The sequence below is a fragment of the Stomoxys calcitrans genome, chromosome 1, assembly GCF_963082655.1.
Source record: "Stomoxys calcitrans chromosome 1, idStoCalc2.1, whole genome shotgun sequence".
Lineage (NCBI taxonomy): Eukaryota > Metazoa > Arthropoda > Insecta > Diptera > Muscidae > Stomoxys > Stomoxys calcitrans.
Genome location: NC_081552.1, coordinates 226816938 through 226835633, shown reverse-complemented (window position 1 = coordinate 226835633; position 18696 = coordinate 226816938). Strand labels below are relative to the sequence as shown.

General features: G+C 43.7%; 1 protein-coding gene across 1 annotated transcript in view; it reads right to left on the bottom strand.

Moving 5' to 3' along the window:
• The window catches only part of LOC106094229 (uncharacterized protein DDB_G0283357), a 68312-nt gene that overhangs the window by 16386 nt on the left and 33230 nt on the right, over nucleotides 1-18696 (bottom strand). Inside the window, exons 4-5 of the mRNA XM_059362389.1 lie at nucleotides 5642-6615; nucleotides 5243-5374 (exon numbers count right to left, since the gene is read on the bottom strand). Of these exons, the coding sequence (XP_059218372.1) occupies nucleotides 5243-5374; nucleotides 5642-6615 (1106 nt within the window). The remainder of the gene's footprint in view (nucleotides 1-5242; nucleotides 5375-5641; nucleotides 6616-18696) is intronic.

Here is an 18696-nt window from a genome sequence, read left to right as displayed (position 1 = left end):
CAACTTGGTATTTATGATTTGATAAAACCTACCAAAAATTTAGGTAATTCTACCAACCTTTTCTTCTTCTTTAATTGGCTAAACAGAATATTTGTTCCACTAGCCGAACATAGAATAATGTTCCGAGCGCCTCGGTCTTCTGCGCTCATTCTAAAATCTCTGACACCAAGTTTCGTGGTGTCTCCCACCACTTGATCTTTCCATCGGGCTTGTGGTCTTCCCGGTTTGCGTGTACCACCGTGTTTGCCTTCAAAAGACTTCTTTGCTGGGGCTTCTTCATCCATTCTGACAACATGACCTAGCCAACGCAGCCGTTGTATTTTGATGCGTGTAACTATGCTATCGTCTTCATGCAACTCGTGGTACATACGTCGCCTATATTCTCCAATAACGCAAATTGGTCCATATATTTTACGAAGAATCTTTCTCTCAAATACTCCAAGTACTGCCTCATCTGCTTTCACAAGTACCCATGCCTCAGAACCATATAACAGCACTGGTAGTATCAGTGTCTTGTATAGTGTAATCTGTGTATCTTGTATAAGTCTGTCGAGAGGTGGTCTTGTTTCTAAACTTCTAACTTAGTCCAAAGTAGCATCTGTTTGCCAGTATTATTATTCGCTTTATCTCAAAACTGGTGTCATTCGTTTCGGTTATGGCGGTGCCCCGTGGTAGATAAAGTTACTGACTGTCTCAAAGTTGTGGTTCCCAACTTTCTCCATTTTCTTTATCTGCTCGGTTGTGCAAGGCTTTTTGGGAGTTGAAACCATCCATTTCGTCTTATCTCCATTTACTGCCAGACCCATTTTCACCGTCTCTCTTTCGATTCTTTCAAAGGCTGCAGTTACTACTTCTGGTGACCGACCTATGATGTCGATGTCGTTGGCATAGGCGAGTACCATGTATTCCCTTGTGATTAGTGTGCTATATCTATTCACATCTGCAACTCGTATAATCTTCTCCAGCAGGATATTAAAGAGATCAAACGATAGGCTGTCTCCTTGTCTGAAAACCTAGTTTGGTATTGAAGGGTTCGCAGAGATTTTTTCCTATTCTTACTGAGGCACGCGTATCAGCAAGTGTCATCCTGCAGAGTCTTATTAATTTTGCAGGGATACCAAACTCAGACATAGCTGGAAATACCTTTGAACGTAAAGGAGTATCGAAGGTGGCTTTGTAGTCAATAAAGAGGTGGTAGGTGTTGATTTCTTCTTCTCGGGTCTTTTCCAAGATTTGGTGCAGTGTGAATATCTGGTCTAGGGTGGATTTACCAGGACTAAAGCCCAATTATCCCATTGACTTTAGGTTTTAATCTTTCACACAGTACGCTGGAGAATATCTTGTATGCGATGGGGAGGAGACTTATTCTTCTGTAGTTGGCACATTCCGTCTTGTCTCCTTTCTTGTGTACGGAACATAAGATGCTGAGGTTCCAATCATCGGGTATGCGTTATTCTAGCCAGATTGCGTAGATAAGCTGATGCATACACCTTATCAGCGTGTCGCCTCCGGTCTTAAATAGTTCAACGGGTAATCCGTCGGCTCCTGCATCCGTCTTGTTCCTTAGTCAGGTCACTGCTACTTGGACCTCATCCTTGTATGCGATGGGGAGGAGACTTATTCCTCTATAGTTGGCACATTCCGTCTTGTCTCCTTTCTTGTGTACGGGATATAGGATGCCGAGGTTCCAATCATCGTGTATGCGTTATTCTAGCCAGATGGCACAGATAAACTGACGCATGGGCCTTATCAGCGTTTCGCCTCCGGACTTAAATAGTTCAGCGGGTAACCCGTCGGCTCCTACAGCCTTGTTGTTCTTTAGTCGGGTCACTGCCACTTGGACCTCATTCTGACTAGGAGGTAAACATTCTATACCATCATCAGGGATTGGTTCTGCGGTATCCTCTGCGCCGCCAACGTCGGACACTAGCAATTTGTTAAAATGTTCTTTCCATATCCTCAGCATGTCATCTGGGTCAGTTACCAGATTTCCTTCTTTGTCTCTGCAGGAGAATGTGCCTGCACCAAAGCCATCGGTTTGATGTTTAATTCTTTGGTAGAATTTCCGGACCTCATTCTCACTCCTGTAGATTTCAATTCGCCTACCATCCAAACAAGAGTATAAAAACCTACCAATTTTGGTAGGAACCTATCAGCAATATTAACACTGGCCATGATCTCTCTATGAGAAAGCATTCTCATTATACAAGCTATCACATTGTCATTCACACCTGCCTGCCGTAACGCTCTCTCTACCACAAACATATGCACATTGTTAAAGGCTCTTTCAAATTCAAAGATGCCGACAAGGTGAATTCCTTTTAATCCAGTGTCCTCTCAAGGTAGTTGCACCACACTTTGTAGAGCAGAGTCCACGGATCTGCCCTTAATATTCGCGCGCTGGCATCTGAACAAGTATCTTCACCATATCAGCCGCATCATCGTCCTTCATGATTACGAACTAGAACTAGAATTCTGCCTGGGACCACAGCCCGGAAAATGCAGAACGTTTTTACTTGTTATACCCACCACCGACGAAAGGGGGTATATTCATTTTGTCATTCCGTTTGCAACACATCGAAATATCCATTTCCGACCCTATAAAGTATATATATTCTTGCAAATTGCAAATTTTGCCCATGAACATTCCAAAATCAATGAGTGCAGTCCGATTCAAGTTTTAAACTCAATGATAAGGGGCCTCCTTTTTATAGCCGAGTCCGAACGGCGTGCCGCAGTGCGACACCACTTTCGAGAAAAGTTTTACATGGCATAGTACCTCACAAATGTTACCAGCATTAGGAGCCGAAAACCACCGTTGACAATTTTTTTTGATGGTCTCGCCAGGATTCGAACCCAGGCGTTCAGCGTCATAGGCGGACATGCAAACCTCTGCGCTACGGTGGCCTCCATATATATATTCTTGATCAGCGTAAAAATCTAAGACGATCTAGACATGTCCGTCCGTCTGTCTGTGGAAATCACGCTACAGTCTTCAAAAATTTAGATATTAAGCTAAAACTTTGCACTGATTCTTTTTTGTCCATAAACAGGTTAAGTTCGAAGATGGGCTATATCAGACTATATCTTGATATAGCCACCATATAGACCGATCGGCCGATTTAGGGTCTTAGGCCCATAAAAGCCACATTTATTATCCGATTTTGCTGAAATTTGGGACAGTGAGTTGTGTTAGGCCCTTCGACATCCTCCGTCAATTTGGCTCAGATCGGTCCAGATTTGGATATAGCTGCCATATAGGCCGATCCTCCGATTTAGGGTCTTAGGCCCATAAAAGCTGCATTTATTATCCGATTTTGCTGAAATTTGGAACAGTGCGTTGTCTTAGGCCCTTCGACATCCTCCGTCAATTCGGCTCAGATCGGTTCAGATTTGGATATAGCTGCCATATAGACCGATCCTCAAATTTAGGTTCCTAGGCTCATAAAAGCCACATATATTATCCGATTTAGCTATAATTTGCGACAGTGGGGCATCCTTCGTCAATATGGCTCAGATCGGTCCAGATTTGGATATAGCTGCCATATAGACCGATCCTCCGATTTAGGGTCTTAGGCCCATAAAAGCCACATTTATTATCCGATTTTGCGGAAATTTGGGACAGTGAGTTGTGTTAGGCCCTTCGACATCCTCCGTCAATTCGGCTCAGATCGGTCCAGATTTGGATTTAGCTGCCATATAGGCCGATCCTCCGATTTAGGGTCTTAGGCCCATAAAAGCTGCATTTATTATCCGATTTTGCTGAAATTTGGAACAGTGCGTTGTCTTAGGCCCTTCGACATCCTCCGTCAATATGGCTCACAACGGTTCAAATTTGGATATAGCTGCCATATAGACCGATCCTCCGATTTAGGGTCTCAGGCCCATAAAAGCCACATTTATTATCCGATTTAGCTGAAATTTGAGACAGTGAGTTGTCTTAGGCCCTTCGACATCCTTCGTCAGTATGGCTCAGATCGGTTCAGATTTGGATATAGCTGCCATATAGACCGATCCTCAAATTTAGGGTCTTAGGCCCATAAAAGCCACATTTATTATTCGATTTTGCTGAAATTTGGGACAGTGCGTTGTCTTAGGCCCTCCGACGTCCTCCGTCAATTTGGCTCAGATCGGTCCAGATTTGGATATAGCTGCCATATAGACCGAACCTCAAATTTAGGGTCTTAGGCTCATAAAAGCCACATTTATTATCCGATTTTGCTGAAATTTGGGACAGTGAGGCATCCTCCGTCAATTCGGCTCATATCGGTTCAGATTTGGATATAGCTGCCATATAGATCGATCCTCCGTTTTAGGGTCTTAGGCCCATAAAAGTCACATTTATTATTCGATTTTGCTGAAATTTGGGACAATGCGTTGTCTTAGGCCCTCCGACGTCCTCCGTCAATTTGGCTAAGATCGGTCCAGATTTGGATATAGCTGCCATATAGACCGATCCTCCGATTTGGAGTCATAGGCCCATAAAACACGCATTTATTGTTCGTTGTCGCCGAAATTTGGGACAGTGAGTTAAGTTAAGCCCCTTGTCATACTTCTGCATTATCGCACAGATCGGTCCGGATTTGAATATAGCTGCCATATAGACCGATCTCTCGGTTTTAGGTTTAGGGGCCACAAAAAGCGCATTTATTGTCCGATGTTGCCGAAATTTGGAACAAAGAGTTAAGTTAGGCCCCTCCACATATTTCTGCTATGGGACATAAGGTATGAGTTTTGCACCGGACGGTGAATATCCAAAGTTCGGCCCGGCCGAACTTAACGCCTTTTTACTTGTTTTATTGTATCTTTGAAATTCCATCCCACTGTGAACTTGCAACATCTAAACATTGCCAGCATACCCCAAAGCTATTGTTCAACATAAGTGTTAAACAATAATGAATTAATTACTATAACTACAACATCCTTTCAAAACTTCCTGTAGTTAAACCATAACAGAGCAACATGGCTCTAAATTTCCCTTGATATGCAACACTTTAGTTAAGAAACTTTGGCAAGTGCAATAGACTCGTCCAAAGCTGTTCAAGGCAGAATGTGTTTGGTTGGAGTATTGAAGGTGGCAATGATTTTCACACATATGTTATGTTGTTGATGGTGTGGCAATAAAAATTATAAACAACGTCATGAACATCACCATCACCATCATCCCCATAACCATTGTTAGAGCATGCAAATGGATGTATGATGCTGCATGTAGCTGCATTTGGCTATAAGGAGTACTTACTTGTTGGCATTGTTATATCCTGGCATTTGCATGTGAATCGTAGTTTACAATAACTTCTCTTGTGGTCTAATAATTCAGCCAGTTCGTTGAAACATTCTCGACAATTGCCACAAATTAATGTGTCCGGATTGCCTGTGCAAATGGGAATAAAAGAAGAATTAAGAAATGAAACATTCTGTATATGGTGGAGGGGGGGGGGGGGGGGGGGGGAGTTAGAAGATTTCTATATTAAAGTCTTGGAATAGGAAATCCTAAAGGTTTAAGATGGCCATATGTCTGTCTATGTGTCAATGATTATAAGGCAACCTTTAATGTCTCTCTAACAAAAGTCTACCAACTGTCTTCTAATTTTGTGTGTGTGTGTGTGACTGGCCCATAAATCAATCGCATACTACTTACTGTAGACTTTGAAAGGTCCCCATGGTTGGGTCAATGCTAATTGATCCTGGATATGTTGCTGTAATGCTTGCTGTTGTTGTTGTTGTTGTTGTTGTTGTTGGTTGTTGTACATCATTTGCTGTTGTTGTTGTTGCTGTTGATGGTGATGGTGGTTGTGTTTTTGATGATGCTGCTGTTGTTGCATGCTATTGAAATGTTGCTGCTGTTGTTGTTGATGATGCTGCTGCTGCTGCTGCTGCTGTTGTGGTGACAATGTCAACGTTAAGGGCTGCAAGATGTGTGATGCTCCTGCATGCTGTTGTTGTTGTTGCTGCTGCTGGTGCTGGTGTTGCAACAACTGTGACTGGTGGGTGGTTGGTGCGGTTGTGGTAGCCAACAATTGTTCGGTGTCATGCGCCAGTAATGAGGCTGTGCTGTGAGCTGTCGTCTGTGCCGTGTTGCCTGTCACCAGGGGCGATGACATTTTCAATTGTAGCGGGCCATTGGTAACAGCTGCATATTGGGCAGCAGCAGCCACTGCGGCAGCTGCCGCTTGTTGATGTTGTTGTTTCAGCTGTTGATGCTGCTGCTGTTGCTGCAGATACATATTGAGACTGGCATGATGGGGTGCTGTGGTGGTGCCATTGCAAGCTACAGCCGCTGCTCCATTTGTATTGGATAGCAAACTTTGTTGCTGATGATGCAGCAGCATTTGCTGTTGTGGCAGTAAATTGGCCATGGCCGCCATAGCCACAACGGCAGCCTGTTGCTGATGATGCTGCTGTTGTTGCTGCTGATGTTGTTGCACCAATTGTTGTTGCTGTTGGGCCATGCTGGCAGCAGCCATGGCCGCATTGATGTTGCTGCTATTGACCGCATCGCTTAGTGTGACCATGCGACTGGAATTGTTGCTCATAAGGCGTTTGCGTTTTTTCGGACGCATTGAGCTGCTGCGATGAATGGTGGAGGAGTAATAGCTGTCATAGAAATAGTCCCTGTAAATGCAAAAAGGAAAGAAAAAGTTAAATCATTTGTTAGAAAACAAGTTTCGTTGTTGATCCTCGCCGTTGCACTAATTGAATTGTCAACATAGAAAATTGCTATGCCCCCCTCCTTTTGCATAGGGCCATACTATAATAATGGCCCAACATTTATCCAAAGTCCCAGGCAACCCAAACACAGATAGAAAAAAAAAACAACAACTAAAACAATTGGCGGACCTTCAACAATATTGGCTGGACAAATAAATTGATGCGCTTATTGACGCTCCATTTAACAGGACATTGTTTACAAATTACCAAACGTTTCTGACCGACTCTGCACAAATATTTGGCCCTGTCTGCATTGGCCATGCCATGGCCATTCATGTCCATCAGCCTCTCTACCCACCAAACACCACCCTGGGGGGGTCATGGGGCAGAACTTTGGCACTTTAGCATTGTTGGCCTTCTGCCCCTCCCTCCCCCCTCGTTACCATTCAAACAAAGTTTAAACCCTAAAATAACCATAGCCAAGGGAAAAGTTGCCGACAATCGATAAATATTTATGGGCGTTGTATTGGCATAGCTTTGGTCGAATCTTTCAGCAACCATTTTTTTTCCTCCACTGTTCAATGGATGGGGGCGGTGAAGCAACAGTGTGCAACATGTCCCTTAGTTTATTGGGTGTTCCATAGTAAAGGTCACTTCAAAATTGTTTTCAACTGTCCATGAAGGCAATGCAAACTTTTGAAAAATATCCTCTGTTAAGCTTCATTCTGTGCGATAATGTCAATATTTGATTTTTGTTACTGAAACATTTACAAATATGGGAATATGGCTCGAAGTGCCATAGGAAGAGCAAAAACTTTTGGGTCTGGTTATGGATTGAAAATTGAAAAGCAAATTTTTTTTGTTCGTTTTATTTTGAAACCAAAATTTTTATTCAAAACTTGTAGGCATAAAAATGTTGTCTTGGCGAGGTGAAGCGGATCATTGTTTTAAAGTTCATCAAAATCCATCCGTCCGTCCGTCCATCCGTCCGTCCGTCCATCCGTCCGTCCGTCCATCCATCCATCCGTCCGTCCATCCGTCCGTCCATCCATCCGACCATCCGTCCGTCCATCCGTCCGTCCATCCGTCCGTCCATCCGTCCGTCCATCCGTCCGTCCATCCGTCCGTCCATCCGTCCGTCCATCCGTCCGTCCATCCGTCCGTCCATCCGTCCGTCCATCCGTCCGTCCATCCGTCCGTCCATCCGTCCGTCCATCCGTCCGTCCATCCGTCCGTCCATCCGTCCGTCCATCCGTCCGTCCATCCGTCCGTCCATCCGTCCGTCCATCCGTCCGTCCATCCGTCCGTCCATCCGTCCGTCCATCCGTCCGTCCATCCGTCCACCCGTCCGTCCATCCGTCCGTCCGTCCATCCGTCCGTCCATCCGTCCGTCCATCCGTCCGTCCATCCGTCCGTCCATCCGTCCGTCCATCCGTCCGTCCATCCGTCCGTCCATCCGTCCGTCCATCCGTCCGTCCATCCGTCCGTCCATCCGTCCGTCCATCCGTCCGTCCGTCCATCCGTCCGTCCATCCGTCCGTCCATCCGTCCGTCCATCCGTCCGTCCATCCGTCCATCCGTCCGTCCATCCGTTCGTCCATCGATCCGTCCGTCCATCTGTCCGTCCATCCGTCCCTCCATCCGTCCGTCCATCCGTCCGTCCATCCGTCCGTTCATCCGTCCGTCCGTCCATCCGCCCGTCCATCCGTCCGTTCATCCGTCCGTCCATCCGTCCGTCCATCCGTCCGTCCATCCGTCCGTCCATCCGTCCGTCCATCCGTCCGTCCATCCGTCCGTCCATCCGTCCGTCCATCCGTCCGTCCATCCGTCCGTCCATCTGTCCGTCCATCCGTCCGTCCATCCGTCCATCCGTCCGTCCATCCGTCCGTCCATCCGTCCGTCCATCCGTCCGTCCATCAGTCCGTCCGTCCTTCCATCCGTCCGTCCATCCGTCCGTCCATCCGTCCGTCCGTCCATCCGCCCGTCCATCCGTCCGTCCATCCGTTCGTCCATCCGTCCGTCCGTCCATCCGTCCGTCCATCCGTCCGTCCATCCGTCCGTCCATCCGTCCGTCCATCCGTCCGTCCATCCGTCCGTCCATCCGTCCGTCCATCCGTCCGTCCATCCGTCCGTCCATCCGTCCGTCCATCCATCCGTCCGTCCATCCGTCCATCCGTCCGTCCATCCGTCCGTCCATCGATCCGTCCGTCCATCTGTCCGTCCATCCGTCCCTCCATCCGTCCGTCCATCCGTCCGTCAATCCGTCCGTCCGTCCGTCCATCCGTCCGTTCATCCGTCCGTCCATCCATCCGTCCGTCCATCCGCCCGTCCATCCGTCCGTTCATCCGTCCGTTCAAATCACGATAGCGGTCGAACGCGTAGAGCTAGCCGCTTGAAATTTTGCAGAGACACAAAGTATTGATGTATTGGGTTGCCCAACAAGTAATTGCGGATTTCTTAAAAGAAAGTAAATGCATTTTTAATAAAACTTAGAATGAACTTTAATCAAATATACTTTTTTTACACTTTTTTTCTAAAGCAAGCTAAAAGTAACAGCTGATAACTGACAGAAGAAAGAATGCAATTACAGAGTCACAAGCTGTGAAAAAATTTGTCAACGCCGACTATATGAAAAATCCGCAATTACTTTTTGGGCAACCCAATATGTCGTTGGGGATTGCAAATGGGCCATATCGGTTCAGATTAAGATATAGCTCCCATTTAAACCGATCTCCCGATTTCATTTCTTGGGCCCCTGGAAGCCGCAATTTTTGCTCCATTCAGCTAAAATTTTGTAGATAGTGTTCCGCAACGATGTACAACAACTATGCTAAGTACGGTGCAAAGCGATCAAGAACCTGATATAGCTCCCATATAAACCGATCTCCCGATTCGACTTCTTGAGCCCCGGGAAGCCTAAATTTTCATCCGATTTGGCTGGAATTTTGCACATAGTATTGTGTTATGACTTCCAACGACTGTGCCAAGTGCGGTCTAAATCGGTCTACAACCTGATATAGCTGCCATATAAACCGATCTTGGGTCTTGACTCTCTAGAGGGCGTGACTTGAGCCTCTAGAGGGCGTAATTGTTATCGGATTTGACTGAAATTTTAAACGAGGTGTTTTGGTTCAAATCGGTCCATGTTTTGATATAGCTGCCATATAAACCGATCTTGGATCTTGACTTCTTGAGCCGCTAGAGGGCGCAATTGTTATCCGATTGGAATGAAATTTTACACGCTGTGTTTTGGTATTACTTCCAACATCCGCTTTAAGTATGGTTCAAATCGGTCCATATTTTGATATAGCTTCCATATAAACCGATCCTGGATCTTGACTTCTTTAGCCTCTAGAGGGCGCAATTCTTATCGGATTTGGCTGAAATTTTACACAACGTGTTTTGTTATGACTTCCTATCAGTCCATAACCTGATATAGCTGTCATATGAAGCGATATGGGGTCTTGACTTCTTGAGCCCCTAGAGGGCGCAATTCCTATCCGATTTTGCATGACATGTTTCGTTATGACCTTCAACAACTGTGCCAAGTATGGCGCAAATCGGTCCATAAACTGATATAACTGTCATATGAACCGGTCTGGGATATTGACTTCTTGAGCCTCTAGAGGGCGTAATAATTATCTGATTTGGCTGAACACGACTACAACGGCTTTTCCCATAACCTTCAACATACGTGTCAAATATGGTCTGAATCGGTTTAAAGCCTGATAACGCTCCCATATAAACCAATCTCCCCATTTTACTTCCGAAGCCTCTAGAGGGCGCTTGAAATTTTGCACAAATACTTCTTATTGGTGTAGGTTGGTTGAAATTGTAAATGAGCCATATCGGTCCATATTTGGATATAGCTTCTATATAAACCAATCCTCGATCTTGACTTCTTTAGCCTCTAGAGGGCGCAATTCTTATCTGATTTGGCTGAAATTTTACACAACGTGTTTCGTTATGGCTGGCTTCCTAGCACTATGCTATGTATGACGGAAATCAGTCCATACCCTGATATACCTCTCATATGAACCGATCTGAGGTCTTAACTTCTTGAGCCTCTTGAGGGCGCAATTCCTATCCGATTTGGCTGAAATTTTGTACGACGGCCTCTCCCATAACCTTCAACATATATGGTCTGAATCGGTTTATGGCTTGATACAGCTCTCATATAAACCGATCTCCCTATTCTACTTCTTAAACCGTTCCTGGATCTTGACTTCTTTAGCCTCTAGAGGGTGCAATTATTATCCAATTTGGCTGAAATTTGGCATGACCTGTTTTGTTATGACTTCCTATAACTGTGTTAAATATGATGGAAATCTGTCCATAACCTGATATAGCTGTCATATGAACCGATCTGGGATCTTGACTTCTTTAGCCTCCAGAGGGCGCAATTCTTATCCGATTTGAATGAAATTTTGCATGAGATGTTTTATTATGACTTCCAACAACTGTGCTGAGTATAGTTGAAATCGGTCCATAACCTGATATAGCTGTCATATTTACGGATCTGAGATATTGACTTCTTGAGCCTCTAGAGGGCGTATAAATTATCCGATTTGGGTGAAATTTTGTACAACGGCTTCTTTCATAACCTTCAACATAGGTGCCCAATATGGTCTGAATCGGTTTATAGCCTGATACAGCTCCCATATAAACCCATCTCTCTATTGTACTTCTTCAGGCTCTAGAGGGCGCAATTCTTATTGGAATTGACTGAAATTTTACACAATGACTACTACTACTCCTCTCCAACATTCAATTCAATTATGGTCCGAATCGGAGCATAGCATTTCTTATCTCTTATCCTTTGTTTGCCTCAAAAGAGATGCCGGGAAAAGAACTCGACAAATGTGATTCATGGTGGAGGGTATATAAGATTCGGCCCGGCCAAACTTAGCACGCTTTTACTTGTTATTACTCTGATTCTTTATTCGGTATTTCTAATCGTGACTGGGTATATATTTAACGCTACTTTAGAAAAACCAAATTAATTCCGAAGGTATGGGTTTTTTCTGATAAAATAAATTAACTTTTACATAGACGGTCTCCAACATAGAGCATATGTGTAGCAGAATGCTTCAGCTCCACTTTGTGTCCAGCATAAGAACTAAACCCCACCTAAAATAAGGACTCAGGAGTTCATGTTAGTCGCTCTGTTGTATATGTTTCCAATGAAAATAATCGATGATTGATGAACTTTTGCTTATTGGCAGTTGAAATATATTAATGGACTACAATGTATGCTGATGGATTTGGAATGTCAGGACATTTACTACAATCCAAAACCCGAGCCATAGTGGCTGGGTAAGGAAAAGCTATTTATATGTTGGCCCTGGACATTTAATCAACACAAATATTCAGAGACTCCATTTGTTGGGCCCCACACCTCACTCCCTCTACTTTAAGGGGAGAGCATAGAAATGCTAGAGACTTTTGGGGGAAATTTAATTTTGTTCTTTGACTCCCCCTTCTAGCATGCTAGCACCACATATATAAACACTTGCGTTTTTAAATTAAATACACAATTTCATGGCTCACATGAGTGAGCATTTTTAATTAAATTTCACAATTCCCCGTATTTCTTTTTTTTTTTGGCATTTGTTTTCTTATGGCGACTCCTGTATGGCTTACTTCACTTCAAGTCGGGAATTTGACAAATTGACAGTCGTCATTGCCATAGATTCGTTTACTTGTCCCTTAAATTGTTTCCCTTTGTCTTTCTCGCATACATGTAAAGCATCATTTGCTTGCATATGAGTGCCAGTGCAGACTATAAAGCTTTGACTATATAATTTTCACAAGAATGTTGAATGAAGTGCTGGGCCAAGAACTTAAAGGCGAATTGGTGGGCCAAAAAGCCAAATAACAATTTTAAAAACAGAAACAGGCCAGTGGAAACGGCATTGGAGGTTTGAAAAAAGGAAAAAGAACAGTGGGATGATGATTAAGTTTGCTATATAGTATGCGAGGCTGGTAGGCAAAAGGTTGGAAAGGTTTAAAATTCTAAAAAAGTTTTGTACTGTGTATGAAAAGCGCCACCTATATGTGATTTTACTTCCAAAACATCTAAAGGCCGAAACAAAATGACCGCGTTGAGCTTTGTTTTCGAGCGTTGTGTTGCAAAAATGCAACTCTGCACACAAATCAAACAAAAGCAATGGTGAAAAGTTGAAAAAATTTCATCGTTGATGCTTGAAACCTAGCATAATTCTGTGCTGTCACATGTGAGGTAGTGTTTTAATCGTCAAAGTTCGCCCTGGACTTCATTGCGAGTTGATTTTTTGACTTTTGTCGCAGAGTTGCATTTTTCAAGGAGACACTCCTCAAAGCGCTCCTGGTTAGGCCTAAAAGAATTGTAATCAGAAAAGAAGTTAGACTAAACATAAACAAATTTTGAAATATTAAAAAATAGAGATATGACCAGCTACATGCAAATGCAAATTTTTTTGATCTGAAGGTTTTGAAACTCTGTTGCCTGCTTTTTGCGGTGTTACGTATTTTAATACTTCACATCACGGTAACGCACAGTGGGATGGAAAGGAAGAAAATAGCATAGAATCTGTCTTTTGCGAACGAAAAAGACTAGTTGACCACTAAGAGATATGGTGTTAACGAGTTGATGTTCACGACATATTAATTTTGTCATTCCGTTTCCATTTCCCAACCTATAGTAAGTAATTGCGGATTTTTCATATAGTAGGCGTTGACAAATTTTTTCACAGCTTGTGACTGTAATTGCATTCTTTGATTGATATTTGATTAAAGCTCATTCTAAGTTTTATTAAAAATGCATTTACTTTCTTTTAAAAAATCCGCAATTACTTTTTGGGCAACCCAATAATATTGCTTACTTACTTTAATTGGCTACGACAGAATATTTGTTCCACTAGCCGAACGTAGAATAGCGTTCCAAGCGCCTCGATCTTCTGCACTCATTCTAAAATCTCTGACAACAAGTTTCGAGGTGTCTCTCACAACTTGATATTTCCATGAGGCTTTTGGTCTACCCGGTTTGCGTGTACCACCGTGTTTGCCTTCAAAAGGCTTCTTTGCTGGAGCTTCTTCATCCATTCCGACAACATGACCTAGCCAACCCAGCCGTTGTATTTTGATGCATGTAACTATGCTATCGTCGTCATTCTGCTCATACAGCTTGTGGTTCATACGTCGCCTATATTCTCCATTAATGCAAATTGGTCCATATATTTTACGAAGAATCTTTCTCTCAAATACTCCAAGTACTGCCTCATCTGCTTTCACAAGTACCCATGCTTAAGAACCATATAACACCACGGTTAGTATCAGTGTCTCGTATAGTGTAATTAATCTTCGTCTGTCGAGAGGTGGCCTTGTTTCTAAACTGCTTACTTAGTCCAAAGTACCATCTGTTTGCCAGTATTATTCTTCTCTGAATCTCAAAACTGGTGTCATTCGTTTCGGTTACGGCGGTGCCGATTTAGATAAAATCACTGACTGTCTCAAAGTTGTGGTTCCCAACTTTCTCCATTTTCTCTATCTGCTCGGTTGTGCAAGGCTTTTTGGGAGTTGAAACCATCCATTACGTCTTATCTCCATTTACTGCCAGACCCATTTTCACTGACTCTCTTTCGATTCTTTCAAAGGCTGCAGTTACTACATCCGGTGACCGACCCATAATATCGATGTCGTCGGCATAGGCGAGTACCATGTGTTCTCTTGTGATTAGTATGCCATATCATTCACATCAGCATCTCGTATAATCTTCTCCAGCAGGATATTAAAGAGATCACACGATAGGCTGTCTCCTTGTCTGAAACCTCGTTTGGTATTAAATGGTTCGGTGAGATTTTTTCCTATTCTTACTGAGGAACGCGTATCAGCAAGTGTCATCCTGCAGAGTCTTATTAAATTTGCAGGGATACCAAACTCAGACATGGCTTGAAAAACCTTTCACGTAAATGAGTATTGAAGGCGGCTTTGTAGTCAGCAAAGAGATGGCACGTGTTGATTTGTCCTTCTCGGGTCTTTTTCAGGATTTGGCGCTGTGTGAATATCTGGTTTAGGGTGGATTTACCAGGCGGTTTTGTAGTCAACAAAGAGATGGTAGGTGTTGATTTGTCCTTCTCGGGTCTTTTCCAGGATTTGGCGCAGTATGAATATCTGGTCTAGGGTGGATTTACCAGTTCTAAAGTCGCATTGATTGGGCCCAATTATCTCATTGACTTTAGGTTTTAATCTTGCACACAGTACGCTCAAGAGTATCTTGTATGCAATGGGTAGGAGACTTATTCCTCTGTAGTTGGCACATTCCGTCTTGTCTCCTTTCTTGTGTACGGTACAAAGGGTGCTGAGGTTCCAATCATCGGGTATGCGTTCTTGTAGCCATATTGCGCAGATAAGCTAATTCATACGCCTTATCAGCGTGTCGCCTCCGGTCTTAAATAGTTCAGCGGATAACCCGTCGGCTCCTGCAGCCTTGTTGTTCTTAAGTCGGGTCACTGCCACTTGGACCTCATTGTGACTAGGAGGTTAACATTCTCTACCATCATCAGGGATTGGTTCTGAGGTATCCTCTTCGCTGCCAACTTCGGACACTAGCAGTTGGGTAAACGGGTAACCCGTCGGCTCCTGCTGACTTGTTGTTCTTAAGTCGGGTCACTGCCACTTGGACCTCATTCTGACTAGGAGGTAAACATTCTATACCATCATCAGGGATTGGTTCTGCGGTATCCTCTTCGCCGCCAACAACGGACACTAGTAGTTGGGTAAAATGTTCTTTCCATATCCTCAGCATGTTGTCTGTGTCAGTTACCAGATTTCCTTCTTTGTCTCTGCAGGAGGATGTGCCTGCACCAAAGCCATCGGTTTGATGTTTAATTCTTTGGTAGAATTTCCGGACTTCATTCTGTCTCTTGTACATCTCAATTCGCTCGCACTCACGTCTTTCTATTTCCTTTTTCTTTCTGCGGAATAGTCATTTTTCCTCTCTCCTTTTCTCCCGATACCTCTCCTTCATCTGGCGCGTTGCTACTGATTGCAGGGTTGCTCTATATGCCGCATTCTTGGCTTCAGTAGCATCTCGACACTCTTTGTCGTGCCATGGGTTTCTTGGAGGAGGCTTCCGTTACCCAAGTACGGATTTCGCAGCATTTTCCATGGAGTGGGCAATGGTTTGCCACTGCGCCATTATATCATCGGAACATGGAGTGCTTTCATTAAGCAGTTGGGTCAGTCGAGTGGTAGAGTATGCCGCTGCCATTTTCTTAAGTTTGCAGCTTTTCAATTTCCAGCTTCCGCGTAGTGTCAGATCGTACTTTTCCTCGCCATGCTCAAACGGGTGCGAACCTTTACTGCAACAAGGTAATGATCCGAATCTATATTCGCTCCACGGATCGATCGTACATCTAACACGCTGGATGAATGCCTTCCATCTATCACAACGTGATTGTTGCTGCAAAGGTTCGCACCCGTTTGAACATGGCGAGGAAAATACGATCTGACACTGCACGAAAGCTGGATATTGAAAATCTGCAAACACAGCGAATGGCAGCGGCATACTCCACTCGAATGACCCAATTGCTTGATGCAAGCACTACTTGTTCCGATGATATAATGGGGCAGAGGCAAATTATTTCCCAATTCATGGAAAACGCCGCGAAATCCGTACTTGGGTACCGGAATCCTCTTCCTCCTCCAAGAAACGACACCAAGAGTGTCGAGATGCTACTGAAGCCAAGAATGCGGCAAATATAGCAACCCTACAATCAGTAGCAACGTGCCAGATGAACGAGAGATATCCATAGGCAGCATAAGTTCGTAGATGGGCTATTGCGGACTATAACTTGATATAGGCCCCATATAGACCGATTTGCCGATTTGATTTCTCAAACTGCTGATTTTTATACCCTCCACCATAAGATGGGGGGTATACTAATTTCGTCATTCTGTTTGTAACTACTCGAAATATTCGACTGAGACCCCATAAAGTATATATATTCTTGATCGTCGTGAAATTTTATGTCGATCTAGCCATGTCCGTCCGTCTGTCCGTCCGTCCGTCCGTCCGTCCGTCCGTCCGTCCGTCCGTCCGTCTGTCTGTCGAAAGCACGCTAACTTCCGAAGGAGTAAAGCTAGCCGCTTGAAATTTTGCACAAATACTTCTTATTAGTGTAGGTCGGTTGGTATTGTAAATGGGCCATATCGGTCCATGTTTTGATATAGCTGCCATATAAACCGATCTTGGGTCTTGACTTCTTGAGCCTCTAGAGTGCGCAATTCTTATCCGATTGAGATGAAATTTTGCACGACGTGTTTTGTTATGACATCCAACAACTGTGATAAGTATGGTTCAAATCGGTCCATAACCTGATATAGCTGCCATATAAACCGATCTTGGGTCTTGACTTCTTGAGCCTCTAGAGTGCGCAATTCTTATCCGATTGAGATGAAATTTTGCACGACGTGTTTTGTTATGACATCCAACAACTGTGCCAAGTATGGTTCAAATCGGTCCATAACCTGGTATAGCTGCCATATAAACCGATCTTGGGTCTTGACTTCTTGAGCCTCTAGAGTGCGCAATTCTTATCCGATTGGAGTGAAATTTTGCACGACGTGTTTTGTTACGATATCCAACAACTGTGCTAAGTATGGTTCAAATCGGTCCATAACCTGATATAGCTGTCATATAAACCGATCTTGGGTCTTGACTTCTTGAGCCTCTAGAGGGCGCAATTCTTATCCAATTTGAATGAATTTTGGCACGTAGTATTTTGTTATGATATCCAACAACTGTGCCAAATATGGTTCAAATCGATCCATAACCTGATATAGCTGCCATATAAACCGATCTGGGATCTTGACTTCTTGAGCCTCTAGAGGTCGCAATTATTATCCGATTTGCCTGAAATTTTGTACGACGGATTCTCTCATGACCATTAACATACGTGTTTATTATGGTCTGAATCGGTTTATAGCCTGATATAGCTCCCATATAAATCGATCTCTCTATTTAACTTCTTGAGCCCACAAAGGGCGCAATTCTTATTCGAATTGGCTGACATTTTACACAGGTCTCCAACATATAATTTAATTGTGGTCCAAACCGGACCATATCTTGATATCGCTCTAATAGCAGAGCAAATCTTTTCTTATATCCTTTTTTTGCCTAAGAAGAGATGCCGGGAAAAGAACTCGACATATGCGATCCATGGTGGAGGGTATATAAGATTCGGCCCGGCCAAACTTAGCACGCTTTTACTTGTTTTTACTTTTTTTTTTGACCCTACATTCTAGTCTTAGTTCAATGCCATTTCCCATGGCTCTTCTTACCAGTCTTTTAACTTCTGCATTGACCCCTCGTTGTTTGACGCTGAACTTGAGTTTCGTTACGCATTTATGGGTCTGGCGAAACATGGAGTTTTATTTACAAGTCATTAAACATTTTCTGTTGTGTAAAAACTCTGGCGATAGCATGGATCATTTCTATTTGCTGTTGGTCTATTCTTTCTGCTGTGCTTGCATTTATGACAACAACCACAACAACTAGGTAAAGGACCTTCCACTCATTGCTGGTTGAAATCAGTGTTGCCACTTGTACGAAAGATTATTGAAAATCGTGACTTTTTTTATTGAAACGACCAAAATTGGTTAAGAAAATTGCCGTTCAGTTGAAGTAATGGTTTAAGGCCATCATGACAATTTCCCTCAATTAGATACAACAATGAAGCCTGAGGGTACTTTAAATGTAAAGTGAATGAGTTTGAACAAGTAAAAGGGCCAGGCCGAATCTTTAGCCAAATTGGATGAAAATTGAGGCCTCCAAGGGCTCAACGAGTTAAATCCGGGGATCGGTTTATAGGAAGCCTATATCTGTTCATAGACCGATTTAAATCGTACTTGGCATGGATGTTGAAAGTCATAACTCAAGTCTTTGTCCCAAATCTCTGGCAAATCGGACGAAAATTGTGGCTTCTAAGGGCTCAAGAAGTCAAATTGGGGGATCGGTTTATATGAAGCCTATAGCTGTTGATAGACCGATTCAAATCATACTTGA